The sequence below is a fragment of the Oryza sativa genome, chromosome 10, assembly GCF_034140825.1.
Source record: "Oryza sativa Japonica Group chromosome 10, ASM3414082v1".
NCBI lineage: Eukaryota > Viridiplantae > Streptophyta > Magnoliopsida > Poales > Poaceae > Oryza > Oryza sativa.
The window spans coordinates 16073658-16086122 of record NC_089044.1 but is presented as its reverse complement, the minus strand read 5'-3'; the positions used below and the strand labels follow the sequence as shown (position 1 = coordinate 16086122).

The 12465-nt window shown below is 42.6% G+C and overlaps 1 protein-coding gene across 1 annotated transcript; it reads right to left on the bottom strand.

Moving 5' to 3' along the window:
- Positions 1-6792: 6792 nt before the first annotated feature.
- LOC107279100 (ABC transporter E family member 1-like) lies at positions 6793-8540 on the bottom strand. Its single transcript, XM_015758192.1, has 6 exons — positions 8432-8540; positions 8300-8319; positions 8135-8191; positions 7932-8029; positions 7439-7556; positions 6793-6900 (listed from the first exon to the last, which is right to left on the bottom strand). Exons 1-6 carry the CDS (start codon positions 8538-8540, stop codon positions 6793-6795), a joined length of 510 nt encoding a protein of 169 aa, XP_015613678.1.
- Positions 8541-12465: the final 3925 nt, after the last annotated feature.

Genomic DNA, 12465 nt, shown 5'->3' with positions numbered 1-12465 from the left:
TCCGCGCCATCGTGTAATCCATCTCCAAACTACTTTTGGTGTAGGATCCTTGATCTGATTTAACCACCTCAGCAGTTCCTGCATTTCCTCTGTGTGATTTCAGTAGATTCCACAAGAGGTTACCATGTTCCTGCTCTTGTTTGTGTTGTCCTATCTTCTTACTTGTTCCATGAAATGGTCCAAACATGGCTTCCTTCCTGTTCCGCTGCGCCCCATTTTCCGAACCCGCTCTTGTTCCCTCAACTGCAAGCACCATAGGCACAATGCTATACAGTGGTAGTAGCAAAGTATCAACAATTGTGCCCACTTTCAGAGGTAATAGTAGGATCCTGCAGACTTCTGTTCCCTGTCTTTTGCAGAATCCAGTTTGTTTATCCGTGGCCTAAAGTTGGTTGGATCTCTTCTAAAAGTAATCTCAAGATGCTGCCACAAATCCACAATGACAATTAACAAAAGAGAGAAATAATTAGGGCAGGGAAACAAAGATGAAGTTAGTAAAGAAGAAACAAACTTGAGTTAGTACTATTATAGTAAGTTATTATAAGTTTATAACTTGGTTGATGGATGATGGCTGCACTTACTGATAAGAACTTATTCATCCCGGATAGCAAAGACTGTGGTGCATTGGCAGTACAGTCAACAGCAGGCTGTCCCTCGTAGACGATAACCCTGTCGGCTAAGTAGGTTGCCATAATGAAATCATGCTCGACAATAAACGCAGTTTTCTTTGCATGCATGATAAATCTTTTGATAACCTTTGAGGCAACAAGACGCTGCTCTGAATCGAGAGATGCGCTTGGTTCATCAATCAAATAAATATCTGCAGGCTGGAAAAAACAACCAAGAAGTTAGTATCCATAAGCTGACAGCATTTGCATCCTTAGTCTGAATAAATATTTGCGTATAACGGTATAAGTATCCAAAACATTAAGCTAGAATTTAAACCTAACATGCACTATACTAACATGAGAGAAAGACATTTAGTATATTCAACATGCAAAAACGGCATACCCTGGTCCCTGGATCTTTTAGAAACAATAGAGCATGGAAATAGTATAGAGTTTATTCCCGTAAATAGCATTCAATTTCAGATACCTACTAACGCAAAGTTGAGGTAAAATTGGACAATACCTTTCCAAGACAAATGCATAATGCAACTCTCTGGAGCTGTCCACACGATAAATGCTGAACCTCCTGGTCCATGAGTTGTTGCATTTTTAGTGGCTTCATGACATCGGACACAAACTGAGGATGAGTGTATGAATCCCTTATTTTCTCATGAAGAAATTGCCTCACTGTACCCTGGTAAGTTGATGCAAGCTTCTGTGGCTTGTAGGACACACAAAATTCAGGAACTTCAATATCAATTCCGTCCACAGTGTCTGGTTTCTCCACCCCGGCCTGTCGAGTCATGATAAACAGTGAACATAGGATACTGAATGCTCCAACTATCGAGTGCAAATTGGATTGCTAATAGTTGTTAAGACAAGGAAACAGATATAACTTAAATCTTTATATGTGCAATTGGAAGAAATATTTGCATCATCATCAGAAAGACAAGTATAAAACCCTTAATATCGTAAGAAAACAAAATTCACACACTTTAAGAAAGCTGGTAGTAATATTCTAATAAGCTTTTAGACGACTGCTAAATATAGAAACTAAAGAAAAATAAATTACATTAAACCAAAGTCATCATTGTCAACCAAACATTATCTCAATGGTATCCATACCATTAGGTTTTCAGCACCACCGGGTTCACATTAGCTAAGCGAACAGCAATTTTTGACACAAATCAATCTATAAAATTGCTGAGGCAGGCACAACATTGTGCATACCACTGCTATAAATGCTTATTCCAACCTTGAATAATGGTAGATAAATCTAGAGTGCAAAGTATCTATTTGTATCATTTGAGGTACTTGAACTCATAAGAGTGACAGAGAGATGGGAGGTGGAGGAAAGGGTGAGAGAGAGATGTACCAGCATCTTGATGAATGTGGTCTTCCCTGTTCCGTTCTCACCAAGCATCACAAAAATCTGAGAATCAGTGAATTCACCTTCCATGACAGTGAGCTTGAAGTTACCAATTGTTTTGCTCATGGTAGGGTACTTGTACCGCTGATATGTCTTAATCTCAGCATCCTCCTGGGCATCTGCAATCTGAAAGGACAATACGAATATAGTAAAGAAGAAAGTTTCATCACTGAAAAATGATCTCAAATCCTATGTGCATATGTTAGCTTACGTTGAATGTAAGAGATTCATCTCGAAACCGAAGATTTTCTGTTGGAATAAATCCAGCCAGGAAAATATTGATACCTTCTCGAACCGAAAATGGCAGCGTAACAACACCATAAGCTCCAGGTTACCCATATAAGCAGCAAATATAGTCGGACATGTAATCTAAGACACTCAAGTCATGTTCCACCACGATAACATAGCTGAAAACAAAATTAGGGAGGCAAATGATGGTAAATTTCTTGAAGCTATCAGTCAAAAAAGTAGTAAGATTAATCATGAAAGAAGGTTACAAATTACCTGTTTGTTCTAAGCAGGGACTTTATGACTCGTGCAGCATTAAGCCTCTGCTTAACATCAAGATAACTTGATGGCTCATCAAACATGTAAACATCCGCGCTTTGCAGGGCAGCTGCTGCTATTCCAACTCTTTGGAGCTCACCACCAGAAAGTTTTGCCACTTTTCGGTCAATAACTTCGTTCAATTGGAGGCCGTTGCACAGCTGATCTTTCATACCCCTCTCATCTTTCCGGTCAAGTAGTTGGCCTACACTTACTTGAAAAGAATTCCGGTTTTTGTGCATGATCTCAACCTGAGGCTTCATGATAGGCTGTACAGAGGGGAGTACAAAAGGTGAGAAAAGCACTACACTTGATGACACTTGATGACTAAAAGCATAGGTGGATTGCTAGAAAAAAAAATGCATGATTTCATCGATGATTTGCATGTATTGCAGCAGTTTATTTACATGATGATACAGTGCAGAAACACTTCATTGAGGGTGAAAGGCAATCGAGTAAAAAAACATGCACCTTGAGGTTATCCTCGACCATACGCTTGAAGTAATTCTGAAGTTCAGACCCATGGAAGTACGCAAGGATTTCATGCCAATCAGGTGGATCCTGCAAAGAAAGGAGTCTTAACTAACTTGCAACCTAACAATAGTATTAGCAATAGAGAAGTATATACAAGATACAAGATCCAATGGGCTGGACATCCGATGGGCTGGACATGGGCCAACTATACAGTACATTAGCTTGTATATATATTTAACACCCCCCTTCAAACTCAAGGTGGATCTACCACATTGAGTTTGAGAAGATGTAACCGATGATGCTCTCGAGTTTGGGCCTTGGTGAAGAAATCAGCGACTTGTAGCTCGGAGGGCACATAGTGGAGAGCAATTGTTGACTGCTGACAATGAGAACGTGTGAAAGATGCATCAACGCCAATATGCTTCGTCAATTCATGCTTGATTGGATCATTGGCGATTTGTATAGCTCCGGTGTTGTCACATAAAAGAGGTGTCGGGACATCACAAGAGACACCAAAATCAGCTAGTAGCCAACGCAACCACACAATCTCTGAAGTGGTTGTGGCAAGAGCCCGAAGTTCAGCCTCAGTACTAGATCGAGATACCGCTGTTTGTTTCTTGGACTTCCAAGTGAGGAGAGAAGTGCCAAGAAAAATACAATAGCCAGTGACAGAGCGACGATCAATAGGATCACTTGCCCAAGTAGAGTCCGAGAAAGCGCGAAGCTGAAGCGGGCTAGATGCTGCATAGAACAAGCATTGAGTTGTAGTGCCCCTCAAATATCGTAAGACACGAAGCAAGTGACCATAGTGAACTGAAATCGGAGCACTGACAAACTGACTCAAGATATGAACAGCATAAGCAATATCCGGCCTAGTGACAGTAAGATAGACAAGGCTACCCACAAGATGTCGATACCGTGAGGGGTCATCAAGAGGAGTTCCATCTGTGGAACGAAGTCGGACATGCAACTCCATAGGAGTAGTAGTTGTTCTACTATCAGTGAGGCCTGACTGAGCAAGAAGATCCTCAATATAACGGTGTTGAGAAAGATAGTAACCATCAACAGTAGAGGTGACTTCAATCCCTAGAAAGTAGCTGAGTGGTCCCAAATCAGACATCATAAACTGTTCGCTGAGTTTCCCTTTCACGAAAGCAATGTACTCCAAATCATCCCCTGTAATCAACATGTCATCCACATAGAGTAACAACAAAGTACGACCACGGGAGGAAGTATGAATGAATAGTGCTGGGTCATGATCGCTAGGAGAAAACCCAGCTGCAAGTACCACTGAGCTGAAGCGTGCAAACCAAGCACGAGGGGCCTGCTTGAGACCATAAAGTGCACGCCGAAGGCGAAATACATGTCCTGGTGGAGCTTCCACACCTGGTGGTGGATGCATATATACCTCCTCATGAAGATCACCATGAAGAAAAGCATTCTTGACATCCATTTGTGAGATAGTCCAAGAACGGGTAGCTGCCACGGCAATTAAAGTACGCACCGTAGTCATATGAGCAACAGGAGCAAATGTCTCATCATAGTCTCGACCATGAGCTTGCTGGAAACCTCGCGCAACAAGGCGAGCCTTGTATCTCTCAACTTGACCATCTGATTTGGTCTTAACTTTATAAACCCACTTACAGGTGATTGGAACAGCATGAGATGGCAACGGGACAACATCCCACGTGTTGGTACGCTCTAGTGCAGCAAGCTCCTCTGACATAGCCAATTTCCAATGAGGTAAAACAATTGCCTCCTGATAAGTAGATGGCTCAAACACAACCCCAACAACAAAATCATCTCTATTAGGTGCACGAAGAGCATCACGAGCACGCAAGTTGTACCTCGGAGCAGGAGATGAATCATCAACGGAACATGTTGGATCCTCAAGGGTAGGTTGGGAGGGTTGTGATTCGTTAGGAATTTTGGGTCTACGACTGTAGTGGAAAGGAAAAGTGTCTAATGTTATAGTGGAAGGAACATGTGGAGGTGATGAGGAAGCTGGGATGTGTGATGGTGGAGGCGATACAGGTGAGGGTGAAGGGGAAGGTGGTGGAGGTGGTACATATGTTGGTGAAGGTACAGAAGGAGGTATAGGCGATGGTGATGGGGTTATTGGTGATGAAGGTAAAGACTCTGGTGAAGGAATAGGTGGAAGGTAAAGGAAGGAGATGGAATTTTCTGGAGAAGAAGGCTGATTAGTAGAAGAATAGAAGAAGGGTTTGTTCTCATCAAAAGTAACATCTCGGGAGATACGAATTCGACGTGCAGAAGGATCATAACAGCGATAGCCTTTATGCTCAAGACTATATCCAAGAAAAACACACTCAACTGATTGGGCTGTCAACTTGGTGCGCTCACGTGGGGCTAGTAAAACATAGCAAGTACAACCAAAAACTCGAAGGTGATCATAGCGGGGAGGAGAGCCAAACAACACTTCTCCAGGGGACCTGCCTTGCAAAGAAGAAGATGGTTGCATGTTGATGAGATATACAGCTGTAGAAATAGCCTCTGCCCAGAAATGAGCTGGAACAAATGATGCAATGAGAAGAGTTCTAGCAGTCTCAATGATGTGGCGATGTTTACGCTCAGCAACACCATTTTGAGCATGAGCACCAGGACAAGAAAGTTGAGGAAGAGTGCCCTGAGATACCAAAAATTCACGAAAAGCATTTGACATATACTCTCCTCCGGAGTCTGAGCGGAAAATACGAATTGCACTAGAGAACTGAGTATGAATCATCTGGGCAAAAGACTGATATATAGAAATTAGCTGAGACCGATGCTTCATGAAATAGATCCATGTATATCTAGAATAATCATCAACAAAAATAACATAGTAGTTGTGGCCTCCTTTTGAAGGAAAGGGGGACTTTCCCCAAACATCAGAGTGAACCAAATCAAAAGGTCGACTCGACCTGGAGGTACTGGAAGGATATGGAAGCTGTACTTGCTTACCAAGTTTACAACCTTTGCAAACAAAGGTAGTGTCAACAGGGACGGAACCAAGAACGCCTTGATTGATAAGAGTTGCTAGGCGAGAGCCACACAAGTGACCCAAACGATGGTGCCACTGTGGGAAGGATTTACAAGCTGTAGAGCACATAGGAGAATAGACAGAAGGTGTGTTAGTGGAGGATGAAGGCAAACTCAAGCTATCAAGGATATAAAGCCCACAGGATCTTTTCTGACGATGTCCGGTGCCAATGACAGCTCCTGTGTGGCGATCTTGCACAAAGCATGAAGTATCATCAAATCCAACGAAACAATTTGTATCTGTGAGTTGACCTACAGAAATGAGGTTCATGGATAGTTTTGGAACAAGTGACACATTAGGTACTGTAAACTGAGGAGAAGAGATAGACCCCTGATGAGTAACCTTACACAATGTTCCATTAGCTGTATGAACGGTGGCACCATTTTTAACCAGACGGCATGATGTGAGCCATGAATCATCAAATGACATATGAAAGGAGGCTCCTGAGTCCAAAATCCATGGTTGGGAGGCAATTGGGGTAACAGTTGATATAGATGAACATGAGGCAATACCAGCACATGGATAGGGACCAAGAATTCCATCTGACACCATGATATATCAAAACAATTGTATAAACCAAAGATCACTAGCAACTCAGCTACTTGAGTCCTGAACCAATCCAAGTTGATAAGCAAAATCCGTGTCCCAGTTGAACTAGTAGAGCAGGTATGCAGTACCACCAAGAAAGTGCAGGCTTACTGATCTTTTATCTGATAGCAGAGAGCCTCCTCCTCTGATTTTCTGGAAGCAGAAAGCAGAAGCGGCAGCACCGCAGCAGGCAATGGGAGGAACAGGGCCTCGACCTGTGCAGCAAGCCAGCAACGATGTAGATGGTCAAGCGCGCAGACAGCGGCGGACGGAGAGTTGGACGACGTCCCCGCGCGGCTGCGCAACTGCAGGCCCACGCGGGTAAGGGCAAAGTCGCGGCGGCGGCGACGGCGACGGCGGTCAACGACAAATCGCGCTGGGGTCCGATAGCCCACGAGGCGACGGTGAAAAGGACAGTGGAGCAGTGGATAAATATGAATTGGAGGAGGTTGCTTAGCAGTGAAACGCCGGCGGCACGCCGCCGCGCCGGCCGGCGATGGGGAATTGGCAGCTAGGGTTCAGACCATTGCTCTGATACCATCTTAACTAACTTGCAACCTAACAATAGTATTAGCAATAGAGAAGTATATACAAGATACAAGATCCAATGGGCTGGACATCCGATGGGCTGGACATGGGCCAACTATACAGTACATTAGCTTGTATATATATTTAACAAGGAGAAGAACAAGAAATGTAGAGCTAAGTAAACATCTTTGTGCAGTTGATATGAAAAGTGAAGGCAGAGATTACATCATATCTTCCCAAGTTAGGCTTGATCTGTCCAGCTAAGATGTTAAGTGCTGTGGACTTGCCAATCCCATTGATCCCAACAAGGCCCAAAACTTGACCAGGTATTGGGACCGGCAGCCTACAAGAAGAGGTGAATCAGTAATAGTCTGTGCCTAGTTTAATTTAGATTATTGAGCGGATTATTACAACGGATTATCTACTCGATTATAGTGATAAATTAAATACTTCAATAGATATACTTAACAAAATAACTTAATAACAAGGGGTCCAAACAATGCAGTAGAAGAATAATCGATAATCCGGTGAATAATCTGAAAAGAACAGGGTCAGATCTTCTTTTTTACAGAAGGATAATTTTTACCGGCCTCTATATCCAATCGGATATATGCAACCATTTAAATTGGGAACTTAGCCCCTCAAACAACCCAATCCGAAATTCACTCTTATGGAGATTTGAAATTAGGACCTTGATCTTGAGATGGAAGAAGAGTACCTGTGCAATTTGAAGCTGTTTTGGCCAAAGCGATGGGTGGTGTCTTTGTCCAATTCCTTTGGAAGGTTGATGATGGTGATGGCACCAAATGGGCACTTCTGAAGAAACAAATCAACATCGCACAAGCGAGAAGATTGATCCTATATAGGGTTTTAGCTTAGCGGGACACACATTGCGAATAATCGATCACAGTATTATAATACCTTGACGCAAATACCGCAGCCGATGCAGAGTTCTTCAGAGATGAGTGCAATGCTTCCCTGCTCAAGAAACAAAACCACACACAATTCGACAGATTGATCGTGTGAGGACGCAATTTCCGTGCCAGAAATAACTCGACACAATCAAATCAACCATCATCTACGTACAACAACCCTGAATGTCAGATCTGATCGGGTTGGAGACTAGATGAGAAATCTATAGAAATTCCGGCGAGGTAAGGAGAAAAAAAACAAGAATAAAAAATCACGAGGAGATCCCATGGTTTTTAAGCTTTTTACCGATCTTGACGACGGGGCAGCTCCTCCTGCACTCCTGCCCGCACTTGTTCGGCTTGCACCTGTCCTCGTCCACGACAGCGACGCGGCTGGTCAGCCTCCGCGCCGCCATCTGCGGCGGCGGCGGCGGGGCGGATCGGCGGCGGAGACGACGACGCGGCGGCTCGCTGGAGAAAAAAAAAAAAGGAAACCGCAGTCGGAATCGATGCTGCAACGCGTCGTGCGCCGGAAAAACTGGGAAGGCGATACAGTATAACCGCAAGAACGTTTCGCGCGCGAAAGCCCTCGCTTTCCTTTTTAAACACCCGTGTGCGTGTGTGTTTGAAAAACTATACCCTAAAAAGTTTATACTCCCTCCGTATTTTAATGTATGACACCGTTAACTTTTCGAACAACGTTTAACCATTCATCTTATTCAAATTTTTTATGGAAATATAAAAATATTTATGTCATACTTAAAGAATATTTGAATAAAACGAATGGTCAAACGTTGATTAAAAAATCAACGGTGTCATACATTAAAATATGGAGGTAGAGGTAGTATATTGGATTCAGATCCAAATTCTTATATGTATAGTATTTCTATATTAAAAGTTTCTGTCTATAAAGCTTCTATATATAATCTTCTTTTCTTGGACAACCTCTTGTGGTGCTAGAATGCTAGATTCACCACGTGGATCAGTTTAAACGTGTTCGGCGCACCAAAAGAACACGACGAGACCCCGTGATGCGTCGGTCGGAACCAAAAACATATGATTCTTTTGATAACTGTTGACATGGTTCGAGTGCAGGCCTTTTTGATTGGTGCCAAAATTTCTTTCTTAGAAACACTTTGACAAAGTTACCATGGACATATCATTATCCTCGATATTCTACCACTAAGAAATTAGCCGTAAATACAAGTACTTGTGTCAAGTCTAGAACTTAAGTCTAGGTAGACTTGTTCTACGATAATAAATCTAACTAGTTGAATTACGCTCACTTCGCAAACCTTAGTAAGTTTTGGAACAATCAAATTTGATAGTATAAGAATTTGAAAAACAAGCACTCACTTTATACTATTGATATTGAAGCTGTCAATATTTTGGTATGGTAAAAATAGCCAACCTTTTGACTTGAGACCATGGTCTCGTGCCTGCGTTTCTAAGTTGTGTTCAACATTTTGGTTGTGAGAGAAATGATCCTATATATGGACAGAAACGATCCAAAATGCTATCACATTTTGCTTTATTACATAATGAAATTTGGCGAAGCAGGTAGGGAATCAAGCTATTTTTCTTTGCAATACACACTTCAGTGAAACGCTTTAAAAAATGGCCACATTTTTTAAACAAAAACAAGAATTCAGGTAACAACAGCAGCAAGTTATGAAACTAACATGAGAGCTGCAATTGTGTGAACATTAATCGTTCAAGGTCTTAGAATAGTATCAGCATTTTTTACAGCCAGTGTATCCTGTTAGTAACTGGGTTGTACTGATAAAAGTACTGCAAAATCAGTGAGAAAACAGATGCATTGGGGGTGTAAAGTATCAGACTACCAGTGCTGTGAATTGCTGTCAAATGTGCAACTACTCTACCTGAAAGGCTGAAACTGATACCAAATCATGAAACTACCTGTCTAAACTGATTCTTAAAATCGAAATTTAAAATTCAGAATTGCCTTCCAAAGCAGGGCCGAGCAAGCCTCAGTACTTAGGCTTCGAGCTGAAATCTCTAGACCCTTAAATTGATACGAAACCGTGAAACCCAGAGTAATTTCATCCGGACAACATGAAACTAGATATGGCCGTCAACTGTAATTTAAACCTTATAAGTTGACGTTGCAATATATCCACATAGTAGATTTGAATCTGATAGTGATACAGGCATACAGATGGGATGGCTCTGCTCTTCCATCCTCCCAGCAATTTCAAAGTTCAAAATAAATCTAATATTGTTCACAAAGTCTGTAAAACAATTTTATATTTTTATTAATTAAGATCTTTGAGGCAGAAAAAAACCCTAATTTTCTATATGGAACTGATTTTTACTGTCTAAACCACAGATTTGTAAATTGTGAAGGGAAATGGTAACGGTTGTATGAAAGGATCTTGCTTATTGGTCCTTCACAACTTACATATCAGTGTAAACTTTGCGATCTAATAACTATTCATGCCATTCTTTTCTTTGGCATCAGATGAAACTGTTGGGTTGTCTTCAATTGGATGGATTAATCCAATTGACACTTACAGCTTCATTCATTTTATGATACAGTTAAATATTGCTGTAAAAACATCGTTGAAAGTATTAACAAGATAACATAGTAGTAGATTAATGTGGTAACTGGCAAATAAGAGAAAAGAGATAGAACATCATCACAAAGTTTTTTCTTTTGCACAAATGCACAACTAAATAGAAGTAATGGTAGATTATAACATGAAGACAAAAGATATGAGAAAACATGGTTCTATGAAATGAACATTTGTGTCATGCAGCATACATTGAAAAATCAATTATAAAGCTAGAATATGTCACATCTCATTATTGCATAACTCCAATTGCCCCTATGCCAGCATCATGGCCTTAGTTTTTTTATCATCTAGTGATGGTTTTTCTTGTCTCTTGGGACGTTGTTGGTTGATTGTACCAGTGGATGCAGCGAACAAAGCTCTCAATTGTGTATTGCGGCCTGACACACCGGATGCAAAAAGGAACAAAAGCACTGTATGGTTGCTGTACTACTGGATAAGGAACCAGCATTTTGCACAATAAACTTGACCTACTTTTCCTCATGCAATCATCCTATCAATTGTCTAGCCTAGTTATCCAAGAAAGGAAGATCAAACTGTCAACCATATAACTATTCTCCATCTCCGCAAAAAGAAATATTATGGACCATTCAGTATAGCATGCAATCTTTAGGTTTCCCTAAGGGTTGATTGGATCCATGCCAATGCAATTTTGCATCTGTTGAGTGCCACTAGAACTTTGTAAAATTGGATCCATGCCACCGCCGTCGCATTTTCCATCCATCGCCGTCACTCCTGTGTGGGACCCACACGTCAGCTCCATCCTCTCTCTTCTCCCTTCCCCATCTCTCTCCGGCAAACAGCAGCAGCATGTGGTCGACGAACAGCAGCAGCAGGTGGCCGGCAGCAGCACCGATCGAGCTCCGACGCCCTTCACAGTTGTCTGCACCAAAGACTCGTGCTCCGCAGCTCTTTGCCCAACACCAAAAATTAAATCCCACCACCGCCAAGAAATCCAGGTCCAATCTCTTATTTGCTTTGATGATTTGCAATCACGTGGATGTTCTTTGCTGATCGTACGATCGTTGGCCCTTCTGTTCGAGTTGGCCCACGACGACGATAGCCACCACGCCGATGACAACCACGACGATGACGAGGGCGGCGCTGCAAGAAAGCAGCAGCTGCTGCGCGCCGGCGAGCCAGCTGCAGATGGACTACACCATGGACCAGCTCTGGAACGACATCGCAGCGGCGGAAGCCGACACAAGCTACGACGCGACGGCGGTGGTGATGGCCTCGCCGCCATCGCCGGTCTGGGAATTCCGTGGCGGCGTTCGTGGCCCTCGCCGCCGTCATTGGCCGGCTGCTGCTGCCGCCGCCGCCGCCGGTCACCTGCTGCTGTTGTTCGCCGGAGAGAGATGGGGAAGGGAGAAGAGAGGGGATGGAGGAAGAGGATGGAGCTGACGTGTGGGTCCCACATTAGAGTGACGGCGATGGATGAAAAATGCGACGGCAGTGGCATGGGTCCAATTTCAAAAAGTTCCAGTGGCACTCAGCAGATTTCGTAAATAGTAGTGGCATTTTTCTAATATGGCAAAATTGCAGTGGCATAGATCCAATTAACCCTTTCCCTAAAGGATTGCCAACTTTCAACGTTCAAGTCAATAGTTTCAAGGATACCTTATAAAATTAGGAGTTGATATGGAATTGTCTGCCTGCTGAAGAAATATCTCAAGCTCTCAGTTACTGCTTATGGTGATATTTGTTTTATCACTGGAAACAAAATACTAGCATTTAATTGCAATGA

What these genes read in the sequence shown, in the direction of transcription:
- LOC107279100 (XM_015758192.1), bottom strand. Translation starts at nt 8,540, where the DNA reads ATGGCGGCGCGGAGGCTGACCAGCCGCGTCGCTGTCGTGGACGAGGAC. An exon ending in GCTGCGGTATTTGCGTCAAG is followed by an intron (nt 8,030 to 8,134) that starts GTATTATAATAC and finishes TTGTTTCTTCAG; the next exon opens with AAGTGCCCATTTGGTGCCAT. An exon ending in CTAACTTGGGAAGATATGAT is followed by an intron (nt 6,901 to 7,438) that starts GTAATCTCTGCC and finishes CTTGCTGCACAG; the next exon opens with GTCGAGGCCCTGTTCCTCCC.